The 27,676-nt window shown below is 38.3% G+C and overlaps 1 protein-coding gene across 1 annotated transcript in view; it reads left to right on the top strand.

Moving 5' to 3' along the window:
• Positions 1–320: 320 nt before the first annotated feature.
• The window catches only part of Ankrd28 (ankyrin repeat domain 28), a 142,748-nt gene continuing 115,392 nt past the window's right edge, over positions 321–27,676 (top strand). Inside the window, exon 1 of the mRNA XM_057769368.1 lies at positions 321–641. Coding sequence (XP_057625351.1) covers positions 615–641 — 27 coding nt within the window. The 5' untranslated portion in view covers positions 321–614. The remainder of the gene's footprint in view (positions 642–27,676) is intronic.

Below are 27,676 nucleotides of genomic sequence, written 5' to 3'. Positions count from 1 at the left end.
CCTCTGCACGCAACCTCCACGTGCCATCCTGGGCCGTTACCACAACCCCGGCTTCGGTTCCTCCCCCACCTCCCGCCCCGGCTCCGCCCACCGCGCCCGGGGCGCGCGCCCAGACCCCCGCCACCAGGCCCGCCCGCTCTGCGCGTCGCCGCTTCCTGTGCCCCGCCCCTCCCTCGCCGGGGAGGCGGGGCCTGGACGCGAGCGAGCGCGGCGGCGTAGCCAATAGGCGCTCGGCTTACTCTGGCCTCTCCCCCGCGCGGCCGCCAATCGCGGCGGGCGGTGGTGGTAATATTGTGGAGTGGAGTTTGGATGCCGCCGCTGCCGCGGGCTGGAGCGGCGCGGCGGCGGGGGCTGCCGGGGTATTTCGGGGAGGGGGTGTGAGGCGACGGCGAAAGCAGCGGCTGCGTGTGGAGGCGGCCGAGAGAGAAAGAGAGAGAGAAAGGAAAGAAGAAAGAGGGAGGGAGTCCTCGGTGAAGGAGGCGGGACCGGCGGGGCTCTTCACGGCGGCGGGCGGCCGGGGAGGCGGCGCCGCCCCCTGCCCGCGCTCTTCTCAGCGAAGCCGGCCACCTACCTACCGGCTGGCCCCGGGCAGTGGCCGAGCGGCGGCGACCGCCATGGCGTTTCTCAAACTCCGCGACCAGGTAGGTGAGGGACGGTGGAGTGCAATCGCGCCACCGAGGAGCCGGAGGAGGGCGGACCAGCGGCGTGGGCCGCCCGGGTGCCCGCTCAGCGCGGTGGCTGCGAGGGAAGCGGGTGTCCCGGGCCGGGGACGGCGCGAGGCTGCAGCCTGGGACCGTCCGCCTGTCAGTGCAGCCCGGGCTCTGAGAAACCCACGTGCCGCCGGGGGATCGCGGCCGCCACCACAGGGGCGGGTTCCGCGCTCGCCGCCCTCGCGTCCGGCGCGCTACCGGGTAGGCGCCTCCTCTTTCCTGCCAGGTGAGGCTCGGGCCTAACAGGTGGCTTTGCTGTGCGGAGCGGCAGCGGTGCTGGTGGCCGTGACCTGGGGTCACGACCTTGCTCTCGGGTTGCTTCGTTGGGTGGTTCCCGGACCAACGCGTTGTCTCGCGGAGAGGTGGTGGCGGAAGAAAGCAAACCTACCATTCTTGATTGATTCTGCTAGAGACTTGTACCGTGCAAATCCCCGGACTTGTTTTCTCTTGACATTTTCTGCACCATCTTGGTTAGTTTTCTTGACTTAGGAAGAGCTTGTCAAAGAACACCTGAAATGCTGCAAAGACTCATTCTGTGGGCCTGGAAGAATAACTTAGTATCTACCAATGAAATCGCAACTATGTCTGAATGCTGTTACCTTTAAAAACGTGAGAAGGTGGATTGTAAAACTTTATAATTTGCTTCAGGAGATGTAGATTCTCCCCAATGTTTATATTTCTTTGAAGGAAAAAGGAAATTAACGTGTGAAATTTCGGGATCGTGGGAACCTATTAACGCTGAGTACTTATTTTGCTATTGTTTCCTGAATAGGAGATACTGAACAGATTTGAAGGGAAAGTTACTTGCATGCATTGGGAAACCATTCCGAAAGTGAGCACAGGCTTAACAAAAATGATAGGGAAAAACTTCATACGTATATGTATTTTCTGCAAGTAAAAATTTAAGTTCTGAATCCAGCTAATAACATTTTTTATTTTTAAAAAAATGGTATATTCTCTTTAGACTGATGGCTGGCTTTCTGTATCAGTTGGTATCAGCATGTTTTAACTAATATTAACATTAAGGTATGATTTTTGGAAAAACTTTAGTTGATAGTTTATATTTCAAATTATGTGAATAACTTTATTGTCCAGCATGTTGCCATTAGCCACATATAGTCTTTAATTAAATTTAAAAAAAAAAAAGAACCAGTTTCTTAGTTGTGCTAGTCACTTTTCAGAAGTGTTCACCAGCCACAAACTGATCTTGGTTACTGTGTTAAATACAACAAACTCTTTCATTGCACAAAGTTCTGTCAGAAAAAAACCCTGGTAACAACAAGCAGAGTTAAAGCTTACAACATGTAATTCTTATATAGTTAATACCATGAAACAAGATTGAGATTTTTCACTAATTTTATTATTCTAGTAGCACTTCGTGCCTACATATTTGATTCTAACCGTTCACTTTTGAAAAGATTATCTTGTGATTTGGCCGTTTGTGTGCATTAGGAATCTGGTAGACTTTTTAGAACATCTTAGTTTATAAAAACTATGAAATAAAAACAGTGCATTTGCATCTTTGTGTTTGAGTATTTAGGAACTACAATATTGAAGCATTTGTAATACTGATCCAGTTTAATTTAATATCCTTTAATACTTGGTGGTGATAGTGATCTTTAAAATGTCACCTGTAAACTTAGAGATGATGGCATTGCTGGCGAAGACTTACTGTAATACTAACTGTCTCATCTAGTTCTTTTGAAAGAACTGAGTTTATTTTGCCTAATTTAAAGGGAATTGTTCTTCTTAGAAATCAGTTTATGTCTCGTTATTACAAACCATTAGCAGTGTTGATAGAAACAAAATGGAATGCAGACAGTTTAACCTTTCTCATGTGTAGGAAAAGCACTTCAGGAAGGTGAAATACTTTTTGGAGGAAAGATAAGATCTGGATATGTACACAGGATTTTTAAACCTGGAAGGGAGTTGACATAGCTTCTAACTCAAAAGCTTTATATACATTTGTGATAGGAAATAATATAATTTGCTTTGGTTTTGCTTTGTTTTGTTTTTTTGGTTTTTCGAGACAGGGTTTCTCTGTAGCTACGGAGCCTGGCCTGGAACTAGCTCTTGTAGACCAGGCTGGCCTCGAACTCACAAAGATCCGCCTGCCTCTGCCTCCCGAGTGCTGGGATTAAAGGCGTGCGCCACCACCGCCAAGCTGGTTTTGTTTTTTGCTAACCTTGCAAAGCATAGTACATAGTACATAGAAGCTAGAAAAGAGTTAGGTTTTTCTACATGAGAAGGGTTCTACATGGTACACATAGAAAATTAGAGGTGAAGAGATGGCTCAATCAGTAAAGTGCTTGCCACATAAGCATGAGGATCTGAGTTTGATCCCCAGAACTCATGTTAAAAAAAATTAAAAACCTAGGGTCAATGACACATGCCTGTAATTGCAGCTCCTGGGAGACAGAGACAGATAAATTCTCAGGGATCCCTGACCAGTCAACGTAGCCTACTTCGCTTATTCCTGAAGAATGACACTGCAGATTGGTGTCTGGCCTCCACATGTACATATGCAGCCACAGGTACACAAACCAACAATATACATATAAGATACACGGAGAAGACAGAAGATCAGTAAACAACTAAAGGAAATTGTTTTCATTCATTCGGTAATCAGAATAAGACAGCATTCTCATTTTGTGCCACTATGTAAGTAAGGGGATAAGAAATAATTGCTGTATTACTTTCTGCTTATGAGTAGATGAAAATATTTTTTAAATTATTAGTAAAATGGGGGGCTAGAGAGATTGCTCAGTGGTAAGAGAGCATCGGCTGCTCTTCTAGAGGACCTAGGTTCAATTCCAAGCACCCACAGGTTTGATTCCCAGAACCCATATTGTGGCTCACAACTGTCTTTAGCCCCAGTTCCAGGGTATCCAACACCTTTCTTTCATCTGTAACAATGGCAGGATTTTACCTCTTTAAGTATCACTTTTTATCTCTTTAGCTGATAAAAAACTGTTTATATGTATAGTTAAACTTTAAACCATAGGCTTTATGTTCTATTAAGAAAGATGGTTGGTCTTTGTTAGATTCCCCATTTCAGAAACTAAATGGCAACTGACACTGCCTTCAATGTAGGAGATGATGTGCAGTCGTAGAGATCTTGACCTTAGTATTAGTCATGTTAGTGCGGCTGAGCCCCAAGCCTCTTGTTGTGCAAGGTCTATCTAGTATTTCTGGAGTTCCATTTTCCTTTAGGATGCCAGACGTTCAGATAGTTAGGTAAAGTCTATTTATAAATGTTGGTAAATTGGTAGTTACCAATGAGAACAATGAATACTCAGGTTATAAAAAAGGACTAGTATGAAACTAGTTTATAACTGCTTATTTAGATGAACTGGAGAAAAACTACAAAAATGGTACTCAAACTGAGTGTTCTTTAACATACATAAAGGGGCTAAAGAGGTCATAAACCATAAACACCCCACCCATCTCTCTCTCTCCTCTTCTCTCCTCTCCTCTCCCCTCCCCTCTCTACTCTTCTCTCGCTCCCCCCCCCCCCCCCCCCCCGTGTGTGGTGTGTGTGTGGGGGGGTTAGCCAGGGATTGGATCTAAGACTCCATACATGCTAGGTAAGCTTTTTTTCTGAGTTAACACCCACCACCAGCCTGGCCATAAATCTTTTTAAAAATTACAATAGAATTTGTATACCATATAATTCACTCTCTTAAAATAAGTGAACACACTGAATTGTCATCACCACTAATTCTAGAACATTCTCACCACTCCAGAAAAAACACATGGCCATTAGAAGTCTTTTTTCCTTTCTCTTGCTTTTTATGCCTGACAACCACTAATCTACTTTTTATGAATATCTGTTCTGGATATTTAATTTAAATGGAATCATTTATATGTACCTTTTAATGTCTCATTTGATTCATTTAGCATAATACTTTGTAAATGTTTATCACTATTGCATCAATCTGTTGTTCATAAGTTTGTGTGTCTGTGTGTAGGGGTGCTGAGTTCAAACCCTAGAGGTCTTATGCTAAATAGACACTTGGCCACTGAGCTCTATCCCCAGTCCTGGTAATAAACTTTTACATAATGCTTAAGAGTTTGTTTAAAAAAAAGTTTAAAATACTTACACCATTTATAGTATATTTCTGCTTTTCAGAATTTGTTTATAACTAGAGTTAAGTTTTGTTTGTAGTAATACTGAAAGGTAGTGGCTTTTTTTTTTTTAATTCTCTACTTGTGTTTAGTATGTAGGTTTCTTGAAGTACTAGTTCTCCCCCATGTAAAAATCTTTAAATTTTTTTTAGGTACATGATTATGAGATATAAAATGATAATTGAAAATATTGTATTGTGCAGTGTGTAATGATTAAGTCAGAGTGGTTGGTATTCTCCCTAAACATGTATCATTTCCTTGTGCTGGGAACATTGAGAAGCTTTTCTGCTATTGTTTGTAGACATATACAATTTAATATTTCATCTTGGTAATAAAATATGCAGTTATTGTCAACTATAGTTTACCTACTCTGTTTTAGAATGTTAGAAATGATTCCTTCTAATTAACTGTATGGAATAGAGGGTGGATATGATCAAAATGTTTTGTATATGGTTATTCTTGGTCTTCTTGGTTTGTTTTAGAGAGTTTGTTACATAGCCCTGACTGCCCTGGAACTTGATGTGTAGACCAGGCTGACCTCAAACTCAGAGTTCATCCTTCACAGAAATCTCCTATGAGGTGGAATTAAATGTATACACCACCATGTCCAGCAGCTTTGAGAGATAGTTTGAGATAAGGTCTCTTTGTATCCCAGGCTAGCCTGGAAATTGATTTGTAGATGAGGCTAGCCTATGGTTACAAAGTATTTAAAAAAGATTAATCTACATAAAGATTTTAAAACTTTTATTTTGGGTAGTAAAAATTACTTGATGAAGGATCTACTAAGAGTTGAACATGATTTGCCTTTCATGAGTAGGAAAAAAGAAAAAGATACCATTTGTGTAGTAGTTTGAATAAGAATGGCCCCTAGGGCTGTATTTGAATGCTTAATTAAATCATCAGGGAGGAGAACTGTTTGAAAATATTACAAGGATGAGGAGGTGTGGCCTTGTTGGAGTAAGTGTGTCACTGAGGGTGAAAGAGGTTTCACACACATGCACACACACACCCCTGTGGATTAGGATGTAGCTTTCAACTGCTGTTCCAGTGCCATGCTCCCTGCCATGATGATAATAGACTAATAAGCCTCTGAAGCTGTAGTCAAGTCCCCAGTTAAATGCTTTCTTTTGTAAGAGTTGCCTTGGTCATGGTTTCTCTTCACAGCTGTAGAACAGTGACAAAGACACTTTGAAAAACCTTATATGTTTACCAAATACACGAAATGCTGAAGAACACTGATGCTCATATATTCAGGTACTCTATATCAGAAGTCCCTTGCTTTGTTTTGGAGAATAACAGGACAGAAGGAAGAGATAGGCATAATCTCTGCCCTTAAGGGTAATATTACCTAAAAGAGGAGGAAAGGCAACATAAATATACTGTATTCTGCATGTGAGTTAGTTCAAGTGCAAAATTTATAGAAGTTGGAGGAAAACATAGATGATATTGGACTTGTCACAGGCTTTTTCGATTTCTGTTAAGATCAATTGATCCCCCCAGTTTGTGTATTTGTTGCCATACATTTACTGATTTGTGTATGTTGAGATAGTCTTACATCCCTGAAAAGAAACAGGCTTGATCCTAGTTTCTTAGTGAATTTTTAAATTTAGTCTGCAATGTGGGATTCCCCTCTGTATGCTGTGAATGTACTTTGTTACCATTGGTTAATAAAGAAGCTGCTTTGGGCCTCTGACAGGGCATAATAGAGCAAGGCAAAATTCGAAGCAGAGATAGAGGAGAAAAAAAGGCAGAGTCAGGGAGATGCCCTGCAGCTGCCAAAGGAGACAGAAACTGACTGAAACCTTACTGGTAAACCACAAGCCTCATAGTAAAATACAAAATAGTAAGAATGGGCTAATTTAAGATGTAAGAGTTAGCTAATAGTAAACCTAACCTATTGGCCAAGCAGTGTTGTAATTAATATAGTTTCTGTGATTATTTCGGGTCTGGGAAGCTGGGAAATGAATGAACAGCCTCCACCTACAAGTCTGCAAATATTTTTTTTTAAACTAATCAAGGAAATTGGTCTGTGTTTGTTATTGTTCTTACTGTTTTCTTATCTGTGCTGGACTAGTAGAATGTTTATAGTGTTCCTTCTCTTTCTGTTTTGTGGAACAGACTAAGGAACATTAACATTAAAGATCTGGTAGAATTCAGCAGTTGAGCAGTCGAGAATTCATCTGGTCGAGGATCTTTCCTTGTTGAGATTTTTTAAAAATCCCTGCTGTAATATTACTTGCTATTGATCTTTTAGGGTGTGTGTGTGTGTGTGTGTGTGTGTGTGTGTATACATACATACATACACATACATACATATTTATGTTGGGTCAATTTTGGTAATTCATCTAGAAGTTCTAGAATTTTCAATTTATTGGAACACAAGATTTCAAAATACTCTTAATAATCCTTTATATGTCCTGGCATTTGTTAAAGCTACTTTTTTAGTCTCTACTTTTATTTATTTTTTTAGTTGGCTTAGATAAGGATTTGTTAATTTTCCTTAATTTTTCAGTGGTAGCCTTTTGTTTTTATTGGCCCCTTTTATTGTTTGCTTTAGTTTCCATTTCATTTATTTCTTCCCTGATTTTCTTTCCTTCTGATTTTGATTTTACCAGACTATGTGATGCATCATTAGGCTATTCTTTTATGATGATTGGTTTTTTTGATATGCACACCCATGGCTATAAATTTCTCTTTTAAAACCACTTTTGCTGTATTTCATCCACTTTAGAAATGTTTTCATTTTTATTTGGTTTAGGAAATTTTTAATTTCTCTCAATTTCTTCAAAAATTTATGGTTTCAGTCTCTATGTTTTCTGTAATTTCACTTGGATTTGATTTGGAAAGATAAAAGAAGCTATTTCAATATTTTTGTATTCATTAATACTTGTTTTATGTCCTAAAATACAATGTTTTGGAGAAAATATCTTGGTAGCCAAGAACAGCATATATTCTGCAACTCTTGGATGAGATATTCTGTAGATGTTATTAAATCCATTTGATCTATGGTATAGTTTAATTCAAAGTTTCCTTGTTGAGTTTTTTTTAATCTAGATAATCTGTCATCTGAAAGGAGTATAGTCATGTCTTGTAATATGTAGACAAGTAGTGCTTGTTCGATAAAATTGAGTACATATGTTTTACAGTCATAGCTTGACAAATTACTGCCTGTTAATATTCAGTGATTTTCTTCTAATTTTGGTTTAAAGTCTGCTTTTTAATCTAAAAGTATAACCTACTCCTGCTATTTGCTTGAGATGAATGCGTTGGTGAGGTAATTTTCTTGCACATAGTTGGCTCTTGTTTTCTAAGCCAAATATCAAGTTTATATGTTTCAATTGAAAGATAAAACCTTGCCTTTAGGGTTATTAAAAGCATGTACAAAATTTCCCCTTATTCACCTTAGAGGTTTCCTGGAATATTGGGTTTGATTCTTTACTAATTCTCATTTGTTTATTCGATCTCCTAGTGAAATTTTCTCTCTCCTTTGAGCTTTGAGCTCATGACTGTGTTTGTCTGCCTTCCTCTCCGTGTAGTATTTTTGGAAGTATACATTGCTCTTTTGATACTCATGACTTGCTTCCGCTTATGTTTATTGTGGGCATTTTTTATTCTCCTTCAATAATTTTTTTTTTCCTTTTCGAGACTGTTTCTCTGTGTAGTCCTGGTTTCTGGAACTCGCTCTGTAGACTATGCTTGGCTTGAACTCAAGAGACCTGCCTGCCTCTGCCTCCCAAGTGCTGGATTAAAGGCATGCATCAACACCATCAAAGTCTCCTCCAATTTTCAAAGATAATTTTGCCAGGTACAAAAATTTTTGTTTCAATTACTTTAAAGGTGTGAAATATATTAGTACATGCTCTCCTAACCTTTAGGGTTTCTGTTGAGCTTTTTGTTTTGATAGATTCATTGTAATGAGAATGTAACTTTTGCCTTGAAACTTTCAGTGTTGTTTTGTACTCTGGGCATTATAACTGTATGATGATATGAAGAGGATTTCTGGTCACTTCTATTAGGGAGTCTTATTGTGTCCTATATTTGGATATCTGTCCCTTTCCTAAGATTTAGGGAGTTTTCTGCTTTAATTTCTCCCCTTCTCTTTCCTTCCTTCATTTGGTGATAAGATCTTGCTGTGTAACTCAGGCTGGCCTAGAACTCAACTATGGTCATCCTCCTGGGAATATAGGCATGTACCATCCATCACACCCATCTTTATAACTTCCTCTTCTACACCAAAAACATGTATTCTTGATTCTTAATTGTATCCCGGAGATCTTAAAAGTTGTAATAATGATACATTACCCCCTTTGTTACTGTCTGAATATATTCTCAACTATATCTTCAATCCTTGCTTTTCTTCCTTTTACCTACTCTAGTCTATTGGTGATACTTTTCATTGAGTATTTTATTTGATTTTTTGAGCTTTTCCTTACCAGGAGCCCCCTTCCCCATTATGTATGTCTTTGCTGAATTATCCAGGTTGTTGACTTTCTTGTCCAAGTCTTAAATTGACTTTGCTATTCATTTGTTTATTTGAAACCTCTTTGAGGTCCTTGTCATTTTAAAATTTAATTTTTTAGTATTTTTTAAATCTAGCTTTTCAACTATTTCCATATTTTTGTATTTGGTTATGGAAGATGTGTGCAGTTTTGTAAGATCATTTTGCTTTTTTCATATTGTTTCTCTGCTATAATTGTGCAGCTGTTGGGATAGCTATCTCTCTGGTTTCTATGTGATCTTCTTAGTGAGTAAGTAACCTTGAAGACTTAATTTCCAGTACTATTCAGGGGAGAAAGCCAGTGTTGGTAACAACAGCAATACCCAAGCAAGCCAAATATAGAAATGCAATAAATCTTAAAAGACTGCATATCACTGTTAACTATAGAAAAAGAAAGAGCAATGTCTAGTAAATTATGAAATTAAAACTATGAAGGTAAAGTTAATAAAAGAGTGAAAAAGAGGAGCAGGTAAGGAAAAAAAGATAAAGGCAAAGACAAAGCGCAAGAAATATTTGATTACAAAGTTTAAAAAGTAAGTAAAAATTAGCTCAAAGGGAGACGAGGTTGTAGCACAAATAATAAAAACACAGAGACAGATATTGGGGTTCAAACTGGAGATCAGAAAAGCAAAACAGCCAAGCCACTAGAACAGTCTTAACCTCTACCAAGGCTGGGCAACTGCAGCAGACTGAGCCCTGAGCTTCTGTCTTTTCCAGTTTTAAATTCCCTTTTAGTGCTGGGATTAAAGGCGTGTGACTCCTTATTACTGGGATTAAAGGTGTGAACTACAACCACCTGAATTCTGCAGTGACCGTGTGTAGCCCAGGGTGCTCTCAACTCACATAGATCCCTCTCTCTCTCTCCCCCAAATTCTGGTATTAAAGGTGTGTGACACCACTGCCTGACCTCTAGTGGCTTAGTTTTACCCTCTGATTTTCAGGCGAGCTTTATTTATTAAAACATAAATAAAATATTACTCTTAAGAGGTAGGTTAGAGAGAGAAAAGCAATGGTAGAGCAACCTACATGCCCAAGGCTCTGAGTTTAATCTCTAGGACTCTTAAAACAACAGCAACAATAAAAAAGTAGCAATACATAATAAAACAGAAAAGGGTTTTTTTAATTAAAGTACTAAAAGTAATATAAAGAAATAAGGTAAAAGAACAAATTAGAGGGTTCTTTCCAGAATCTATAATAATTGTAATCTTGTAGGTCTGGAGGATGATGATGTTGATTATTTTACACTTTACTCTTTGGTCTTTTGTGGTCTTTTCACCCAGCTGTCAAATAAATCACACATGGAGAGACCTATTATTACGTATAAATGCTCGGCCTTAGCTTGGCTTGCTTGTTTCTAGCCAGCTTTTCTTAACTTATTCCATCTATCTTTTGCCTCTGAGCTCTTATATTTATTTCTGTATACCTTTTCTTCTTTCTCTGTGGCTTGTGTGAAATTGGGTAACTAGCCTCCGATGTCCTCCTCTCCTTGTTCTCTTGCTCCTTCCTCTCTCCTCCCAGATTTCTCTCTGCCTGCCAGCCCCACCTATCCTTTCTCCTGTCTTACTATTGGCTGTTCAGCTCTTTATTAGACCATCAGATGTTTTAGACAGGCAAAGTATAACAGCTTCACAGAGTTAAACACATGCAACATTAAAGAATGCAGCACATCTTTGCACTATTAAACATATATATGTTCCACACCATAACAAATGTAACACATCTTATAATAATATTCCACAACAGGAAGAACAGTCAGTTGCCTTTCTTCACTCTTCTCACCGTACTGGCTGGTGCAGTACAGCTCCAGTGGTACATCAGTGACAAGACCTCATTTAGTTTAGCTGGTACCCTTCTGTGTGTAGCTGGGGTTGCTGCTGGCTGCTGTGGGGTGAGGAGATTTCCATTCACATTGGTGGTTCCTAAGTCAATGTGCCTGTGGGCGATAAACATCCAAACTGAGGGATTTCTCCAAGTTCATATGAGAATGAGGAAACAGTCCTGAGATCTGCTTTGGAGAGAACTGAGATGTTATGATGTCTTACTCTTTTGGCTTTTAGGGGGAGGGAGGATGGACCCACCACCCAGTTCCCAAATAAATCACACATGGAGGTTTATTCTTGTTATGATTGTCTGACCTTAGTTTGGTTTGTTTCTTGCTCACTTTTCTTAACTTACATTATCCTGACTACTTTTATCTTTCTCTGTTTCTGTGCATCTGACTTTCACTCGTGCTCTGTGACTGGCCCCTGATGTTCTCGCCTTTGTCTCTCCTTGCTCCTTGTTCTCCTCCTCGTTTCTTTTATATTCTCTGCCTGTTAGCCCTGCCTATCATTGCTCCTGCTTCACTATTGGCCATTTAGCTCTTTATTAGGATTATCAGGTGTTAATCACAGTTAATCAAATGCAGTATAAACAAAAGTAGCACACCTGAAAATAATATTCCCCAATACTGAGATATCCCATCAGTCACAGTGCCTTCAGAGTCTTAACACACAACAACCAGTAAACCACCTTGTAGTTGGAAGGAGTCTGTGGAAATAGAGCAACCTGCCCTTCCTGTGTTCACTATTCCTCTTGTTAGTAAATTACTTGTGGCCTTGAGGCAGCTCAGACTGTAGGTGATAATGGCCCATGAAGATGGAAGCAAAGCTAACCAGTTCTAATGCAAGGAATGCCCAGAGTCATCACACTGGAGAAGATAAGAATTTTTCCCTAACATATTCAGGGCTTGTCAATTTGAGACTGCCAACCTCCATGACTGGTAAGAAAAAAATGTTGGTTTTTATTTTAAGAATTATTTATTTTGTTTTTTTTGGGGGGGGGGGCAGGGTTTCTCTTTGTAACATTCTTGGCTGTCCTGGAGCTCTTTTTGTAAAAACCAGGCTGGTCTTGAACTCACAGAGATCCGCCTGCCTCTGCTTCTGAAGTGCTGGGATGGATAAAAGGCATGCACCACCTCCGCATGGCTGATTTATTTTTAATTTTTTAAAGAGAAAAAGTGGGTGTGTGTACACATGAGTGAAGATGCTTGAAAAGATCAGGCTTCAGGTCCCTCTTTAGCTATAGTTATCAGTGATTGTGAGCTGCCCAACACGGGTACCAGGATCCAAACTTCGTTCCTCTGCCAGAGCAGTACATGTTCTTAAGCGCTGAGCCATTTCTCTAACCCAAATTTCTATTAATTCAAGCCACCAAGTTTGCCTTAACAGTAGTCTTTAAGGGAGTAACAAAAAGATTTAATACATTTAGATTTGTATATGCAATGTGGTAGGAGTAAAATTTCATTGTTATGCATATTTACTTGTTCCTGTGCTATTGAATTATCATAACATACTTATCACAAATTTGACAACTATGAGACTTTATTCATTCTCTTCCACTGATCTCTGTGTATCTGTGTACCAGTACTAAAAGGCTTGATTTCTATAGTTTGAAGATGGAGAATGAGTCCTAACTTTGTTCTTGTTTTTCAAGAGTTTGTTGTTATGGGACATTTGTACTTCTATTTTAGTTGTAGCAACAGCTCTGAATCTGTCAGAAAAGAAAGTTGGAGTAATCTCACAGCTATTGTATTTAATGTATAAGTCAGTTTGAGAAATACTGAACTTATTAGTAAGTCTTCAATCTGAGACTGAGTTGTTTGCCGTTTATTAAGGTTTTTAAGTTTCATTCAGTGTTACTGTGTAGATTGTAAGTTTTAGACTTCATTTGTTCAATTTACTGTTTTTATGTTATTTATTGGAGATTTCCTTAATTTTCAGAGTGTGTATAGAAGGACTTTTTTTTTCTCTCTCTTTGTAACCCTTGAATTCACAGAGATTCACCTGCTCTGCCTCCCAAGTGCGGGGATTAATGGTGTGTACCACTTCTTCCTGGCTACAACCATTTTTTAAATTGCTCTTGTACTCTGCATTTCCATTGAACTCATTTATTAGTATGAATAGGTTTTTAGTGGATTTCTGGTAGGGTTGTTTTTTCTTTCTGTGTAGAGATGTATCTTCTTACTGGATGTAATTTTACCTTTTCTTTCTGGTTTGAATGCTTTCTATTTCTTCTAGCTTGCTTTCACCAAGTGGAACCTCCTGTACAATATTTCCAGTACAATATTAAATGGTAATCGTGAGATAGACAGTCTTTTGGGTATACGTGGTAGCAGGATCTCAGTGGTAGCTTACACTGTCCTGACACTCACTGTGTGTAGCCTAGGCTAGCTCAGACTCATGGCCGTGCTCCTGCCTCAGCTTCCCAGTTACTGTAATTACAGACATGAGTCACCGTTCCTGGGTTGAACATCCTTGTCTTCATAATCTCCTGTCATTCACTATTAAATATGATTTCTGCTATGAATTTTTGTAAATATCTTTTACTAGACCGATGAAGTTCTCCTCTGGTTTCAATTTGTTTATTGGTAACTTCTTAAACTTGATCAAATATTAATTGTTTCATCTTGGGCATTATAACTATTTGAGTAAAATGAGAATTTAGGAATAAAAAGGAATCTTGGTTTCACACAAGATTGTGTTATTGATACAACTTTTCCATCCTTAAGACTTCTAAACATTTTAATAGCAAGCCCCAAACTTTTGATTATGGATTTGAGTTTTTAAGCAACCTCAAATCTCTCCAGCATTTTCCTATTTGATAATTTCAGTCAACTACATTTCACTCCAGATTTAGTACAACTTATTATTCCTTTGATTGACTGATTTTATTTTGCATCAGATTCTATAACCAGACTAAAACATACAAGAATGTGTTTGACGAAATGTTGACAGGAAATGTGGCCAAGCATAGTTGCCTCTGCCTGTAATCTCAGCATTTGAGGGAGGTTGAGACAAGGGAGTTGCTGCAATTTCAAGGGTAATCTGAGCAACACTGAGTTTCTGCCCAACCCAGTACTATATGGCAAGATATGGTCTCAACAACACCTCCCTATCCCTCCCAGCCAAAATGTGAGAATATATGGAGCATGGGGCTCATGGAGTGTGAAGTCTGTGCTGGAGAGTGTCCAGTCATGAAAAGCCTGCATTCTAAGGAGTTGGAACTTGATTTTGTAATATCAACGCAGACAGTACAAGATTTGTGTTTTGAATGAATTCTGGGAAATTGATAATATTTTGGATCAGTAAAGTAGAGGAATTACTAGGAAGATAAATCCATTTTAACTTAGCCAGTAAGATAAATTTGACTTTGGAAATATTGAAGTTTTAGTGGAACTTGTAAACATCGAATTGTCCTTGAGTAAGCTGCTAAATATGAGAGTGATTTTATAGAAGAGTGTTTTAGGTAGTAAATGAATTTATTTAGGAAATGAGATGGGCTCGTGATCAAGAATATAACGGAAAACCTAGGATGGGTGGAGGAAATGAATTCTGAGAAACTACCAGAGGTAAGAGCCACAAGAGACTGCTTATCACAGACCAAAGAGGAGAGATTGCCAAGTGGTAACTATATTCTCTTGGGATTTGTTTAAGTTAGGCTTTATCTAACATGATCTTGATTGAAACTAGAATAGTTTTCTTTCCTAGGCTTTCATTTTATGCAAATAGTTAGTGTCCAAGATGGGAATTACTACTGAATGCCCACCATAATTCAGAACATTAAACTTTTCTGTGGAAATGATTTTCCTATTTGCCTCAAGCTCTTTACTACTTAAGGCCACTGTTTTTTAGCGGAATACAAATTCTTTTTTTTTTTTATTTTTATTCTTTTTTAATTAAAATTTCCACCTGCTCCCCGTTTCTCATTTCCCTCCCCTCCTCCCAAATATTGCCCCCTCCCCCTAGTCCCCTCCCCCTACCCCCCTCCTCTTCTCCTCCCCCCACACCATTCCCCCTCCCTCTCGATACTGAAGAGCAGTCCAAATTCTCTGCCCTGCGGGAAGACGAAGGTCTTCTATCTATGTCCAGGAAGGTGAGCGTCTAAACAGGCTAAGCACCCACAAAGCCAGTTCATGTATTAGGATCGAAACCTAGTGCCATTGTCCTTGGCTTCTCATCAGCCTTCATTGTCCGCCATGCTCAGAGAGTCCAGTTTCAACCCATGCTTATTCAGTCCCAGACCAGCTGGTCTTGGTGGGCTCCCAATAAATCAGTTCCACTGTCACAGTGGGTGGGTGCATCCCTCGTGGTCCTGGTTTCCTTGCTCATGTTCTCCCTCCTTCTGCTCCTCATTTGGACCTTAAGAGCTCAGACCGTTGCTCCAAATTGAGACTCTGTCTCTACCTCGATCCATCGCCAGAATACAAATTCTTGATGTATGTGTGCTTGAAGTCCAGTTAGATCACCTTGGGTCTTGCTTTAGAGTCTAAATCTTCCTTCCTGTTTTAAAGGCTGTTTTGTTCTTAGTTAGTGGGTCCCAATTAACTGATATTTACTACCTCTTCATGCATTTGTTGTTGGTCGTGGTGGTGATGGTGGTGGTAGGTGTGTTTGTTTGAGATATAGCCATAGAAAATTTAGCCCAATTGTTGAGTGTTATGAACACTCCTCTTATTTCCCACCTGTTGCCAGAACAGCTTTAGAAACAATGGGTTCAGATCCTGAACTTTTGTTAGTCCAAGTAGATTCCAGCTTCCTTAGTCTCCCAGGTGATCATTCATTAACTTGGAGTTTTCTAAGGATCAACATTTTGCTAAGTGTTGGCCTCAGCTTGTGTTCTTTTTGTTTAAGAACTTATTTATATGGTAGGCATATCTTCAACATTTGGCTTCCAGTTCTTGTATATTGTTTTCTTTGTAATACGTTTAATAGAAGTAGGTGTAATAAACACCCTGATTGTTGGATTAAAAAAAATTCATGCTTACAATCTGCTGATCCTTGACACTGGGGATACATCTGTTTATAAAGCAAGGTATCTGCTTCTACTATGAGATAAAATGAAATTAGATAAGGACAGTTATATTAGCCATCAATTGGAGACATTAAAGAAGTGGCTAGTTGCACCCAAGGGTGAAGTTGGAAGGATTTCTTGAAATTTTAATAGAATTTTGTTTACTGGTATTACTTTTATAGTTTGCAATTCTTTCACCCTCTCTCCCTTGTCGTAGGGATTGAACCCAGGATCTTGAGCATTATAAGCTCAGCCCTCTTTTATTTTGGCTCAAGGGAATTAATATTCCATTTTTTTCCAAAATGTACTTTTTTAAAAAAGATTTATTTATTTATTATGTATACAGTGTTCTGTCTGCATGTGTGCCTACAGATCAGAAGAGGGCACCAGATCTCATTACAGATGGTTGTAAGCCACCATGTGGTTGCTGGGAATTGAACTCAGGACCTCTAGAAGAACAGTCAGTGCTCTTAACCTCTGAGCCATCTCTCCAGCCCCCAAAATGTACTGTTAATATTAACTGAAATTTGGGTAGATGTTTATCTCTTGTTTGTTTTGGAATTTTCCCCCTTTCTTACATATTGTTCCATATTAGTATCTAGATGTACTCTGCCTGTTAACTAAGATTGTAATACTCAGGTTGGACACAAACCAGGCAACAATGCCCATTATTTGGATTATTTGGATTGGTTTTGTTTGTTCAAGATGGGATCTTCACTGTATAGACTAGGCTGACCTTAAAATCCTCCTTCCTCAGCTGTTACAAGTGCAGAGATTATAGGCATTTACTACCATGCTTAGCCAGAATTTAGTTTAATTTTGCAGTGTACTGTAGTATAACTTTAAAATTACTACTTCTCTGATTAATGAAAACATTTTCCATTGTCAAATAAAAATTGTAAGTAAATGATTTATGTTTGCTGGCCAAAGTGGGTGTGGCTTCTTGTCGTTTTGTATAAATATTTTTAAGGTTCAATTATGCTTGAACATATTATTTCTTCACTGCTGAATAGTAAGCATTTGTGTGTGTGAGTGTGTGTGTGTGTGTGTGTGTGTGTGTGTGTGTGTGTGTGTATACCATATACAATCCAGTTGATGAACACTTGAATGGTTTCCCAGTTTTGGAAAGTGTGAGTAATATTGCTGTGAATATTAAAATATGTCTTTGTAAAGATGTATTTTAATTTTTTCTGGAAGTAGTTCTAGAAATAAAATTGTTAGACCATGTGATAAGTTTATGTTTGCAGACTATTAGATGAATTGTATAAGCCCTGCTGTGTATTTCTGGATTTGGCTTGCTGGGATTTTTTTTTAATTGTTTTTATTGAGCTCTACACTTTTATCCGCTCTCTTCCCTTCCTCTCCCCTTCCCTTCTATCCTCTACCATGGTCCCCATGCTCTCAATTTACTCAGGAGATTTTGTCTTTTTCTGCTTCCCATGTAGATTAGATCCGTGTATGTCTGTCTCTCTTAGGGTTCTCTTTGTTGTCTAGGATCTCTGGGGTTGTAAATTGTAGGCTAATTTTCTTTGCTTTATGTCTAAAAGCCATGGCACTTTTTCATATGGAGGTATTGCTTTCTTCAGAATAAATCTGAGTAATAGTCCACCTGTTGAATTATCTTCATGAGTTTATGAAAACTTGAATTTTTATTAATTTGGTATTTGGTACAGTGAATGGAGCTCAGGATTTTTCTTTGTGGGAGAATTTGAAGTACTAATTCCATTTCAAATGGTATGGGTTTGGTCATATTTTTTGTTTTCTCTTGAGCCGGTTTTATCTAGGAGTTTTGTCTAGGAGTTTGTCCATTTTTATCATAGTTGATTGTTTGTGTTGATACTGGTTCATATATTTCTTTATAACCATTTTAGGGTCTCTTAAAATTGGATAGTGATGTCCTTCCTTCCGTTGCTGAATTGGGTAATTTGTATTTTTTTTCTTTAAAGATTTATTAATTTTGCTCATCTTTTCAGTTTGATTCTTGCTAATGCTATTCCTTCTGCTTGCTTTGGGTTTACTTTGCTTTTGTTTTTCTAATTCTTCAGGTAAAAGTTGGCTTGAAAAATTTCAGTTTTAGTATTGATGTTTACAGCTATAAATAGCCTTCTATAAATGTTGTTGATTATATCCTAAGTTTGTGCTATATCTTATTTTTATTCAATTTAAAGTATGTTCTGAGTTCCTTTGTGATATCATCTTTGACCCATGGGTTTTCTTTTAGAATTGATTTAATTTCCAGTGGTTTGGGAATTTCAAATATTCTTTTGTTGTTGATTTCTAATTTACTCACATTATGATTGGAGAAAGTTCTTTGTATCACTACTTTTAAGTTTGAACCTATTTCATGATGTGATTTGGAGAATGTGGCTTAACAAGAATGTGTTTGCATTTTGCTGTTGTTAGATTCTTTCAGGTGTCTTTTAGGTCAAGTTAGTTAGTGAAGTTCAACTCTTCATTATCGTTTCTAATTTCTTGCTTACACTTTTTTCATAGATGATGAGATTGGCATCTGCCTGTAATCACTAAATTGGCAATTTCATCTATCATTCTGAGATCTAGAGGTGGAACTCAGGCCGTCAACTTTGGGTCACAGTACTTTTACCCACTGAGCCATCACTTTGACCCTGATTTGACCAAACTCATTTTAGTGGAGTGTTTAATCCATATATTTATTTTAAAATATTAGTTTTATTTTTTAATTATATGTATATATGTGTGTGTTTCTGTGTGGATATATGTGTGAGTGCTGATGTGTTTAAGGAGTCCATTAGAGGGTGCCACCTTCCATGAAGCTGGCATTATGGGTGGTTGTGAGCTACCTGTGTGTGTACTGGGAACCAAATTTGGTTCCTCTGCAAGAGAAATATGACTTCTTAACCAATGAACTATTTCTCTAGCCTTAATCCTTTTATTTTTAATAACTGTATGTTTTCTCTCTTCCTATTTTATCATTTTTGATTTCTTTGCTTTTCAAAAAATTCTGTTTTTCCAACTTTTTGTTCCACACAACGTGTATCTTGTTTATTGCAGTGTACTTCATATGAATCCTGTTAATGTCTCAGTATAGCTAATTCCATTTCCTCTCCTCTTCTTTGTACTATTATATACATTACATTCATTAGCATTATAACCTAATGACAGTTTAAATTCTTTCTATAATGAATACCAGTTAAAAAATAAAGCAAGGTTTATAGTATTTTTATTAACCTATACTCTTACCATATATATTTCTCTTTATTCTTAGAGATTCAAGCTAACTACATAGTGTCATTTTTTTTCACTAATACAGCTTTATTATATAACTCCTTTTTGTGCTTTTTCTATTATGTGTATGTGCCTGGTACATGCAGAGGGTGTTAGATCTCCTGGAAGTATACTTACAAACAGTTGTGAGTCACCATGTAAGTGCTGGGAACCAAATCTGGGTCTTCTGCAAGAGTAGCAAGTGCTCATAACCTCTGAGCTACTTAGCCCCACTTTACCTTTTTGTTAAAAAGCTGAAGTCAAGGGACTGGAGAGGTGGCTCGATGTTTAAGAACAACAGCTGTTCTTCCAGAGGTCTTTGAGTTCATTTCATAGTAACCACATGGTGACTCACAACCATCTATAGTGGGATCTGATGCTCTCTTCTGGAGTACAGGTATACATGTAGCTAGAGCACTCATACACATAAATAAATAGATAAATCTTTTTTAAAAAAATAAAGATGAATGATGGAGGAAGGCCATTGGTTAAAAAAATAAAGAAACTGCTTGGCCCTCATAGGTTAGAACATAGGTGGGTGGAGTAAACAGAAAAGAATGCTGGGAGGAAGAGGAAGTGAGCTCAGATGCAGGGCAGTTCCTCTCAGAGACAGATGCCATGCTTCTGCTCTCCAGGGCAGATGCGATGAAGCTCCGACCCAGGATGGACGTAGGCTAGAATCTTCCTGGTAAGCGCACCTTGGGGTGCTATACACATTATTAGAAATGGGCTAGTCCAGGTGCGAGAGTTAGCTGAGAAGAGGCTAGATATAATGGGCCAAGCAGTGTTTAAAAGAATACAGTTTATGTGTTGTTATTTCGGGGCATAAGCTAGCCAGGCTACCAAGAGCTGCGGCGGCAGGAACACAGCCCGCAGCTCCCACAACAGATGAAGACAAATATTATAGACAGTTTACACCAAGAACACTTTTTCCCTCCTTGCTCATTTTTGGCAATGTCTGTGGGCATTTTTTTTTTTTTTTTTTTTTTTTTGTTAAAAATAGGGAGAAGAGGTGCTAGTGCTATCTATTATATAGAGGCCAGAAATGCTGCTCAAATTTTGCAGTGAATGAGACATTTCCTTTTAATAATAATAAAAAAAATCGTCTGAGGATGGGGAAATGTCTTAGTAGGTAAAGTGTTTACTACATACACATGAGTTTGATCCCTAACATTCACATAAAACCTAGGTAGGTGTGGTGGTATGTGTCTAGAACCCAGTGCTAAAGGTCAAGACAGGCAATAATTCTCTGGGGCTTTCTTACCAGCTAGTCCAGCCAAAATACTGAGCTAGGTTTAATAATAAACCTTGTCTCATAAAGTAAGGTAGAAGGGTTGTCTAAGAGTATTAGCTTAGTGATTAAGATCAGTTGCTGCTCTTTCAGAGGACCAGAGTTTGGTTCCTAGTATCTACATCTGACAGTTCACAGCTACTCATAATTCTAACTCCAAAGGATCTTACACCATCTTCTGGCCTCCATTGGCACCCTTACACACAGTACATGCATACACACACATACACATAAATAAAAATAATAATGATCTTAAAGAGTGACAACTAAAATTTCATATTAGAACAGCTACAGCAATCCCACAAATATACATTGTAGATTGCTATCCAGAGGTGAAGAATCGGTTACATAATTTGGAAGGTCTGACAAAATTAAAGGTGGAAAGTATCACCTAAGACTTGGGGCTTAATTAGAACTGATTGTCAGACAATAAGGTGGGCTTTCATTGTAAATTACTTATAGCAATTGCCTCAGTGACCTGGTTGGTTTCTACACAGTCTTCCCTATTTAGTGAAAAGGCATCAGATAGAAAATACACTAAGTAGGAAATCCTTTTGTGTGTACTGTCGGAATTCACCTGGTATTAATACAAGTCAGCTTGGATGAATGTGTTTGTTGAAATGATCACAGAAAGCTCCAGAAAGGAAGATTACATTTGTTGGTACATGAAAGCATAGTTGGTGATACTAATAGACATGATTCAGGGTGTCTTGAGGGAGAACTAGAGAGTTCTTCTCCAGGGGATCTTGTAGCCTCTTGTAGCCTCCAGAGCCACACACACCCCTAAACACGGCATACACATGTACACAAATGCAAATAAAAATCTTTTAAAAAAAATAAAATGTGGAGAAGGGATTAAGAAATACGTCACAATGTCAACCTCTGGCCTCCATCCATGCCCACACAGGTCAATACACCTGCACACACACAACACACATGATGTAAGCGAGTGTGAGTGTTACATCTCTGGAGCAGCATTGATATCCTGACTTATCCAGAAGCCAGGCTTTACTTAGAGCCACAGTAGGACAGCTGTGAAGGGATAGAGCCCCAGTAGGACAGCTCTGGAAGCTGGAGCTGCAATAGCTCAGCTGTGGAGGGAAAGGTGTCCTGACTGATCCGGAAGCCAGCTACCTGGAGCTGGGGTGTGGTGGGTGGTGGTCTTCACACAGGATATAGCAATCCCTCTCCTAGAGAGCCAGTTGAGCTCTACTTATTCTAAGAGAACGTCCTAGCAGGTCCTAGCAGAGCTATCCACTTCTGCACAAAGATGTTACTACTTCTGTTTCCTACACTTTTCTTAAGGGGAAGCTCCCGTAGAAATGTAGCAATCTCCTCCGTCTCTTAGGAAAAACTGTTATTTTTTGTTGAGCCTTGCTCACTACTACTTAGGGAGCTCTCAGCAAGGTTCTTCTATTCTGTTCTGCGCTGGCAAATGAAGATCTTCACCCAAGACTCTTTTTGAGAAAGAGATTTATTTGGGAAGGAGGAGTCCAGGAGAATGGCTGCCTCTGCCGGGGAGGGAAAGAACAGCCACAACTGAACAGGCAGAGGGGCTTCTTGGGGAAGGGGACAGTTTTCCCAGGGACAAGTTTTTCTTTCTGCTAAGGGATTGGTTAGTTTAGTTGGTCAGGGACTGAGTTGGCTCTGATTTCAGGTTAAACTGCATTTCTTTCAGTGGCACTAGCTTTTTTTTGTTAATTTTCAGGGCTAAAGTGTATTTAATTACGATTCTTTGGGTCTGTTTCAGAATCAGAGTGTTTTTCTTTGGTTCTGGGTTCAGAGATAAAATGTATCTTTCACTGGCTCAGGTTTCAGGGCAGGGTTGGGTTTTGTTTGTTTTGGTTTTTTTTTGACTTTTTTTTTTTTTTTTTTTTTTTTTTTGCTGGTCCCTTTTCCTTACACATGAGTGGCAGTGGGGCAGGAACAATCTAAAATTCAGTATTATTGAGTTTTGTAGCACAAATTCTAATTGGTATTAATAATAAAAACTCAGATACAGGGGTTAATGCTAAAGATCAGAGAAGCAGAGCAGCCAGCCACTACTGCAACTGTCTCCACCAAACCTCAGACTATATTCCTCTTTCTGCCCAGCCATATCACTCCAGTCTCCACCTCCTTAGCGCTGGGAATAGCTCCAAAGTGCTGGGATTAAAGGTGTGTGCCATCACTCCCTGGCCTCTAGTGACTTAGCTCTGTACTCTGATCTTCAGGCAAGGTTTTCTTATTAAAATACAAACAAAATAACCCCACAGAGCTACAGAAACCTTTCTCTAAAACGTTCTGCTTGACCACACAGTCCATATCTTTATTTTTGTGTGAATATGTATATGGATGTGTGTTTTTATGGATACATACAGATACACTAGTTTTAGACTCTGAGCAAAATTGTATGTCTCATGTATACAAGCCTGTAGGTGATTAATTTGCTTTTATATACTGAGGAGTTTGATTGTGACCAACATTGTTTTAGAGGTGCCTAAGACCATTTAGTAATTTGATTGGACTTAGAAGTCTCAGCAAAAACAGTTTAATTAATTATATGGTTTACTGCATCAGAGGAATACAGGTTTAACCCACCAATATATAAAGGTACACAGGCCTGGGTCTTGGAAACTTCAGGCACAAAGTAGCAATTGTCCTCTTATTTGGGTGGGGTTTGGTTTTTTTTTTTTTTGGAGACAACATTTCTCTGTGTAACAGTCTTGGCTATCCTTTACTTTGTAGACCAGACTGGCCTTGAACTTAAAGAGATCCACTTGCCTCTGCCGCCTGAGTGCTAGGATTAAAAGTGTGAGCCACCACCCAGCAGTTTTAAAATTTTATTCATTATTATTAATATATATATATATATATATATATATATATACATACATACAAACACACACACACAGAGACAGATATATGTGGTCAGTGGGTGCTCACTTCTCCCAGTAGTGATGTAAGGCTGAACTTGGGAGGTTTACTAACCAGTAATACCCACCTGAGCTTTGGTGTGCAATGAATTTATTGAGTAATCAATCACAGGTAGAGTCAGCCACCTATGTGGCTGATCTTAGTCTTCATCTTCTTCATAGGTAAATCAGATGCTGTGTGGCCTAAAGTTATGAACATAATCTTACTGTTCAGTCTATCAAGAATAGTGTTTGTTTGTTTGTTTGTTTGTTTGTTTAAAGCAGGTCATTCCAAGGGCTTAAAAATTATATTCAAGATTAGTAAGGGTCAAACCTTTCTTTAATTAAAGTTAAATTTTCACTGTATACTGTGAGATTCATTGTTTTAGTTCTTCTTTAGGAACAAATAGCTACCAAAGGGCTGTAGAGATAGTTCAGTAGTTAATTCCACTTAAAGCTCCTGAGAAAACCTGAGTTCTGTTCTTAGCACCCACACTGAGCAGTTTACAACTTCATAGAACTCCAGTTCCAGGTGATCTGACATCCACTTCTGGCCTCTGTGGGCATTCAAACACATGCATATACACACATGAGGAAAGACACATATGCACATAAATAAATAATAAAATATTAAAATAATAATTATAGCTACCTGAGTAATTCTCAGAGGCTAATTTAGGATTTATCTGTTAATGGATTTAAGGTTACTTTGTACCCATGTATTGTTTAAGGAACTTGTTTGCCATTGAAAGCAGTGGTTTTGAAAGCATACTTCATGGACCCATAACCCTGGGGTAAGATTTTCACATAATAAATGTTATATGTGTCTTGTACTTTGTTGAAATTTGTACTGGTGGTACAAAAGTTGTGCTTACTGTGTATCTCCTTAGGTGTCAAGATGATGTGTCTTAGTTACTGGTCTACAGCTGTGAAGAGATACCATAACCAAGGCAACTCTTATAAAAGAAAGCATTTAATTGGGGGCTTGCTTACAGTTTTAGAAGGTGAGTTGAGTCCATGACCATCATGGGAGGAAGCAGACTGGAGCAGTAACTGAGAACCTTACATCCTGATCCACAGGCATCAGGCAGAGAGAGAAAGCTGGGTTTGATGTGATTCTTTGTAATCTCAGATCACACCCCCAGTGACATACCTCTTTTAACAAGGCCACACCTCCTAATCTTTCTAAAACATTTCACTCTCTGGTGACTAACCTTTCAAATATATGGAGGCCATTCTCATTCAAATCACCACATGGTGGCATATGTAAGGTCCTATGTTCCATTCCAACACAAAGAAGAAAAGACAAGTAGAAATTACTTTGATTACATTTAGCTCTTGGGTTTATGGAAGATAATGCTTAAGTACTTCACAGATGTGTCTTGTGAGTTGCTCGCCTAAACTAAGACCCAAGAAAATAAGTAATACATTTTTACTTGAAAGAATAACTGACAAATCGTATTTACTCGAACTCAAACAATCCATTGGAAAGGGAAAAGAAGAAAATTTTGTCACTTCAAGAAATGTACCTATCTATTTTTTTACTATCATGAAAATTAGAACTTTAAAACAGAAATTATAATCGGAAAGATCAGTATTGGCCACCTACACTTAACTTTACAGTATTTAGACTTTCTGGTCATTAGCATGAGCAAATGTGATGGATATTTTGGGGGGATGATATTGCATATAATGAAAAGTATCAATAATTGGAAGATTTATATAATTTAGTAAACTAGTGTTTTCCAGATTATTATGCATGGTGTTATTAAATCATACACAGGTAAAGCATCCATTCAAAAATGTACATTTGTATATATTCTTTTCAAAGCTAGATATCAAACTCAGGTTTTTGTGTATGTTCTTCCAAAGTGCTCTATTACTGATTATACTTCAAGACCCTAGCCAGTGGATGTTAATGAAGCATGAAAAATTCATTGATACGGTTCCATTGCAGCTAGAGAGATTACTGTATCAATTTAAAAATATTACTTGTCAAGCCTGGTGTAGTCAGGAGAAAATTCACAGTTACCTGAAAAAGACTCTTAAATGCTGCCGTTTTCTGTTTACTAATGGATACAGATTTTCTTTATGTAATTGAGTAAGGATGACTCACTGCCACCGATTGGACAGCAGCAGCTAAGACGTCTACTTTTTGTTAAGCCAGTCAGACATGAGAATTTGTGAAAAGTTAAAGCAGTGCTACTCACCTCATTTTTAACTTTTGTTTTAAGTTTTCATTTTTTTTTCAGTTTTAATATTCAATATAGTAATTATTAAAGGAATAACTCCTACAAGCAAAACTCTCAGCTCCTTAGGAATTTAAAAGTGTGAAGGGGTTAGAAGATACAAAACTTTTAGAGCAGATGTCCCACTAAGATTGGTCCCTTAGGTAGTTTTTTTTTTTCCCCCGAGACAGGGTTTCTCTGTAGCTTTGGTGCCCGTCCCGGAACTAGCTCTTGTAGACCAGGCTGGTCTCGAACTCTCAGAGATCCGCCTGCCTCTGCCTCTCGAGTGCTGGGATTAAAGGTGTGCACCACCACCGCCCGGCTCCCTTAGGTAGTTTTGAGCATACATTTCTTTTTTGTTGGGTTAGGCTGCAACAGACTAGATTTAAATTCCTTGAATTTTAATGAAAATCTCCCCCCCCCCCAGATCTGAATATTGTTTTAATACATGGAATTAGGGTAGAATTTAATAGTGATCAATAAGTTCTGGCTTTATGTGGCTCAAAAATTTATTATAAATCAGATGATTGAAAAATTAAATCAGAAAAGAATGAAAAAGTAATTAGATGGTAATTAGATGGTGGTTGAATTTTCCAGGTCATAATAGACAGGTGATTATGGAGAAAGCATTATGTTATGAAAGTTGCAAAGAAGCAAGATAAAGTTTGACACCTGAAAGGTAAGAAATTATATACTGGTAAGAGGAGAAATAATAGGGAGCATTTTAATTTTTGAAATATCTTTATTCTAACCTTCAATGAAGGTAGAAGGCTTTCTGTTCTGAAAATACAGGCTTTTTTTTTGAGACAGTGTGTGTGTGTGTGTGTGTGTGTGTAGCCCTGGTCATACTGGAACTCTGTAGACCTATCCACCTGTCTGCCTCCCAGTGCTAGTATTGAAGGTTTGCACCACCACACCTGGATTCTTATATATTTCTTCATGTAATTAATCAGGGATGCCTTGTTTTAGAATCTTGCTGTTAACACCTTTGATAAGGGTTAAGTTTGGTCTGTTTTCAATTAATACTTAGAGAAATATCTGTAAAGCTATTGAAAAAGCACACCTATAAAACTATGAAGAATTCTGTATTAGTCAGGATTCTTTAGAGGAACAGAACTTAAAAGAGGATTTATTAAAGTGACTTACATAGGCTGTGGTCTAGCTGGTCCTCCCGATGGAAAGATCAAGAATATGGTAGTTTTGTTCTTCAGTTCATGATGCTGGATATCTCACTGGGCTTAGGTCTGTGTTGGAGTCCCAGGGAAGTGTATTCTAATACCAGTGAAGGAATTCATTATCATTGTCAGCAGCAGCAGCAACAGAGTAAAAGTAAGCAAGCAAAAAACTTTTTCAGTGGACTGCCGTTAGAAGGTGTGACCCAGACTTAGGGTGAATTTTCCCACCTCAAATGATCCAATCAAAAGATCACAGTTGATCTGTTTTATTGTGTTGAGTATCATATGGCTCTGCTTTGTTCATCTTTTTCTCCTTATGCAATATATTCTTTTTTGTGCTTTCATGCATGTAATTTTTTTCTTTTTCTCTGTATGTTATTCCTGTGTTTTCTTAAAGGCAGCTTGCTTGCTGTAAATTACTTTAGTTTGTGTTTGTCTTGAAAATATTTTTCAATAATTTTGACAGCAGCTGAGCATAGCAATCTTAGTTGGCATTGTTTGCTTTTAGGTCTTGAAATATACCATTCCATGGTTTCTTGGCTTTTAAGGTTGCTGATAAAAACTTAATGTTATCATGATGTGTTTTCCTGTGAATTGCCATTTTTCTTACAGCTTTTATTATTATTTTCTTTGTATATTTTACATTGTAACTGCTGTGTTGTTTAGAGGTTCATTTGT

The sequence above is a fragment of the Chionomys nivalis genome, chromosome 5 (assembly GCF_950005125.1).
Source record: "Chionomys nivalis chromosome 5, mChiNiv1.1, whole genome shotgun sequence".
NCBI classification, from domain to species: domain Eukaryota; kingdom Metazoa; phylum Chordata; class Mammalia; order Rodentia; family Cricetidae; genus Chionomys; species Chionomys nivalis.
Note: the sequence above shows the minus strand (reverse complement) of the source record. Positions and strands in the feature narration are given on the sequence as shown.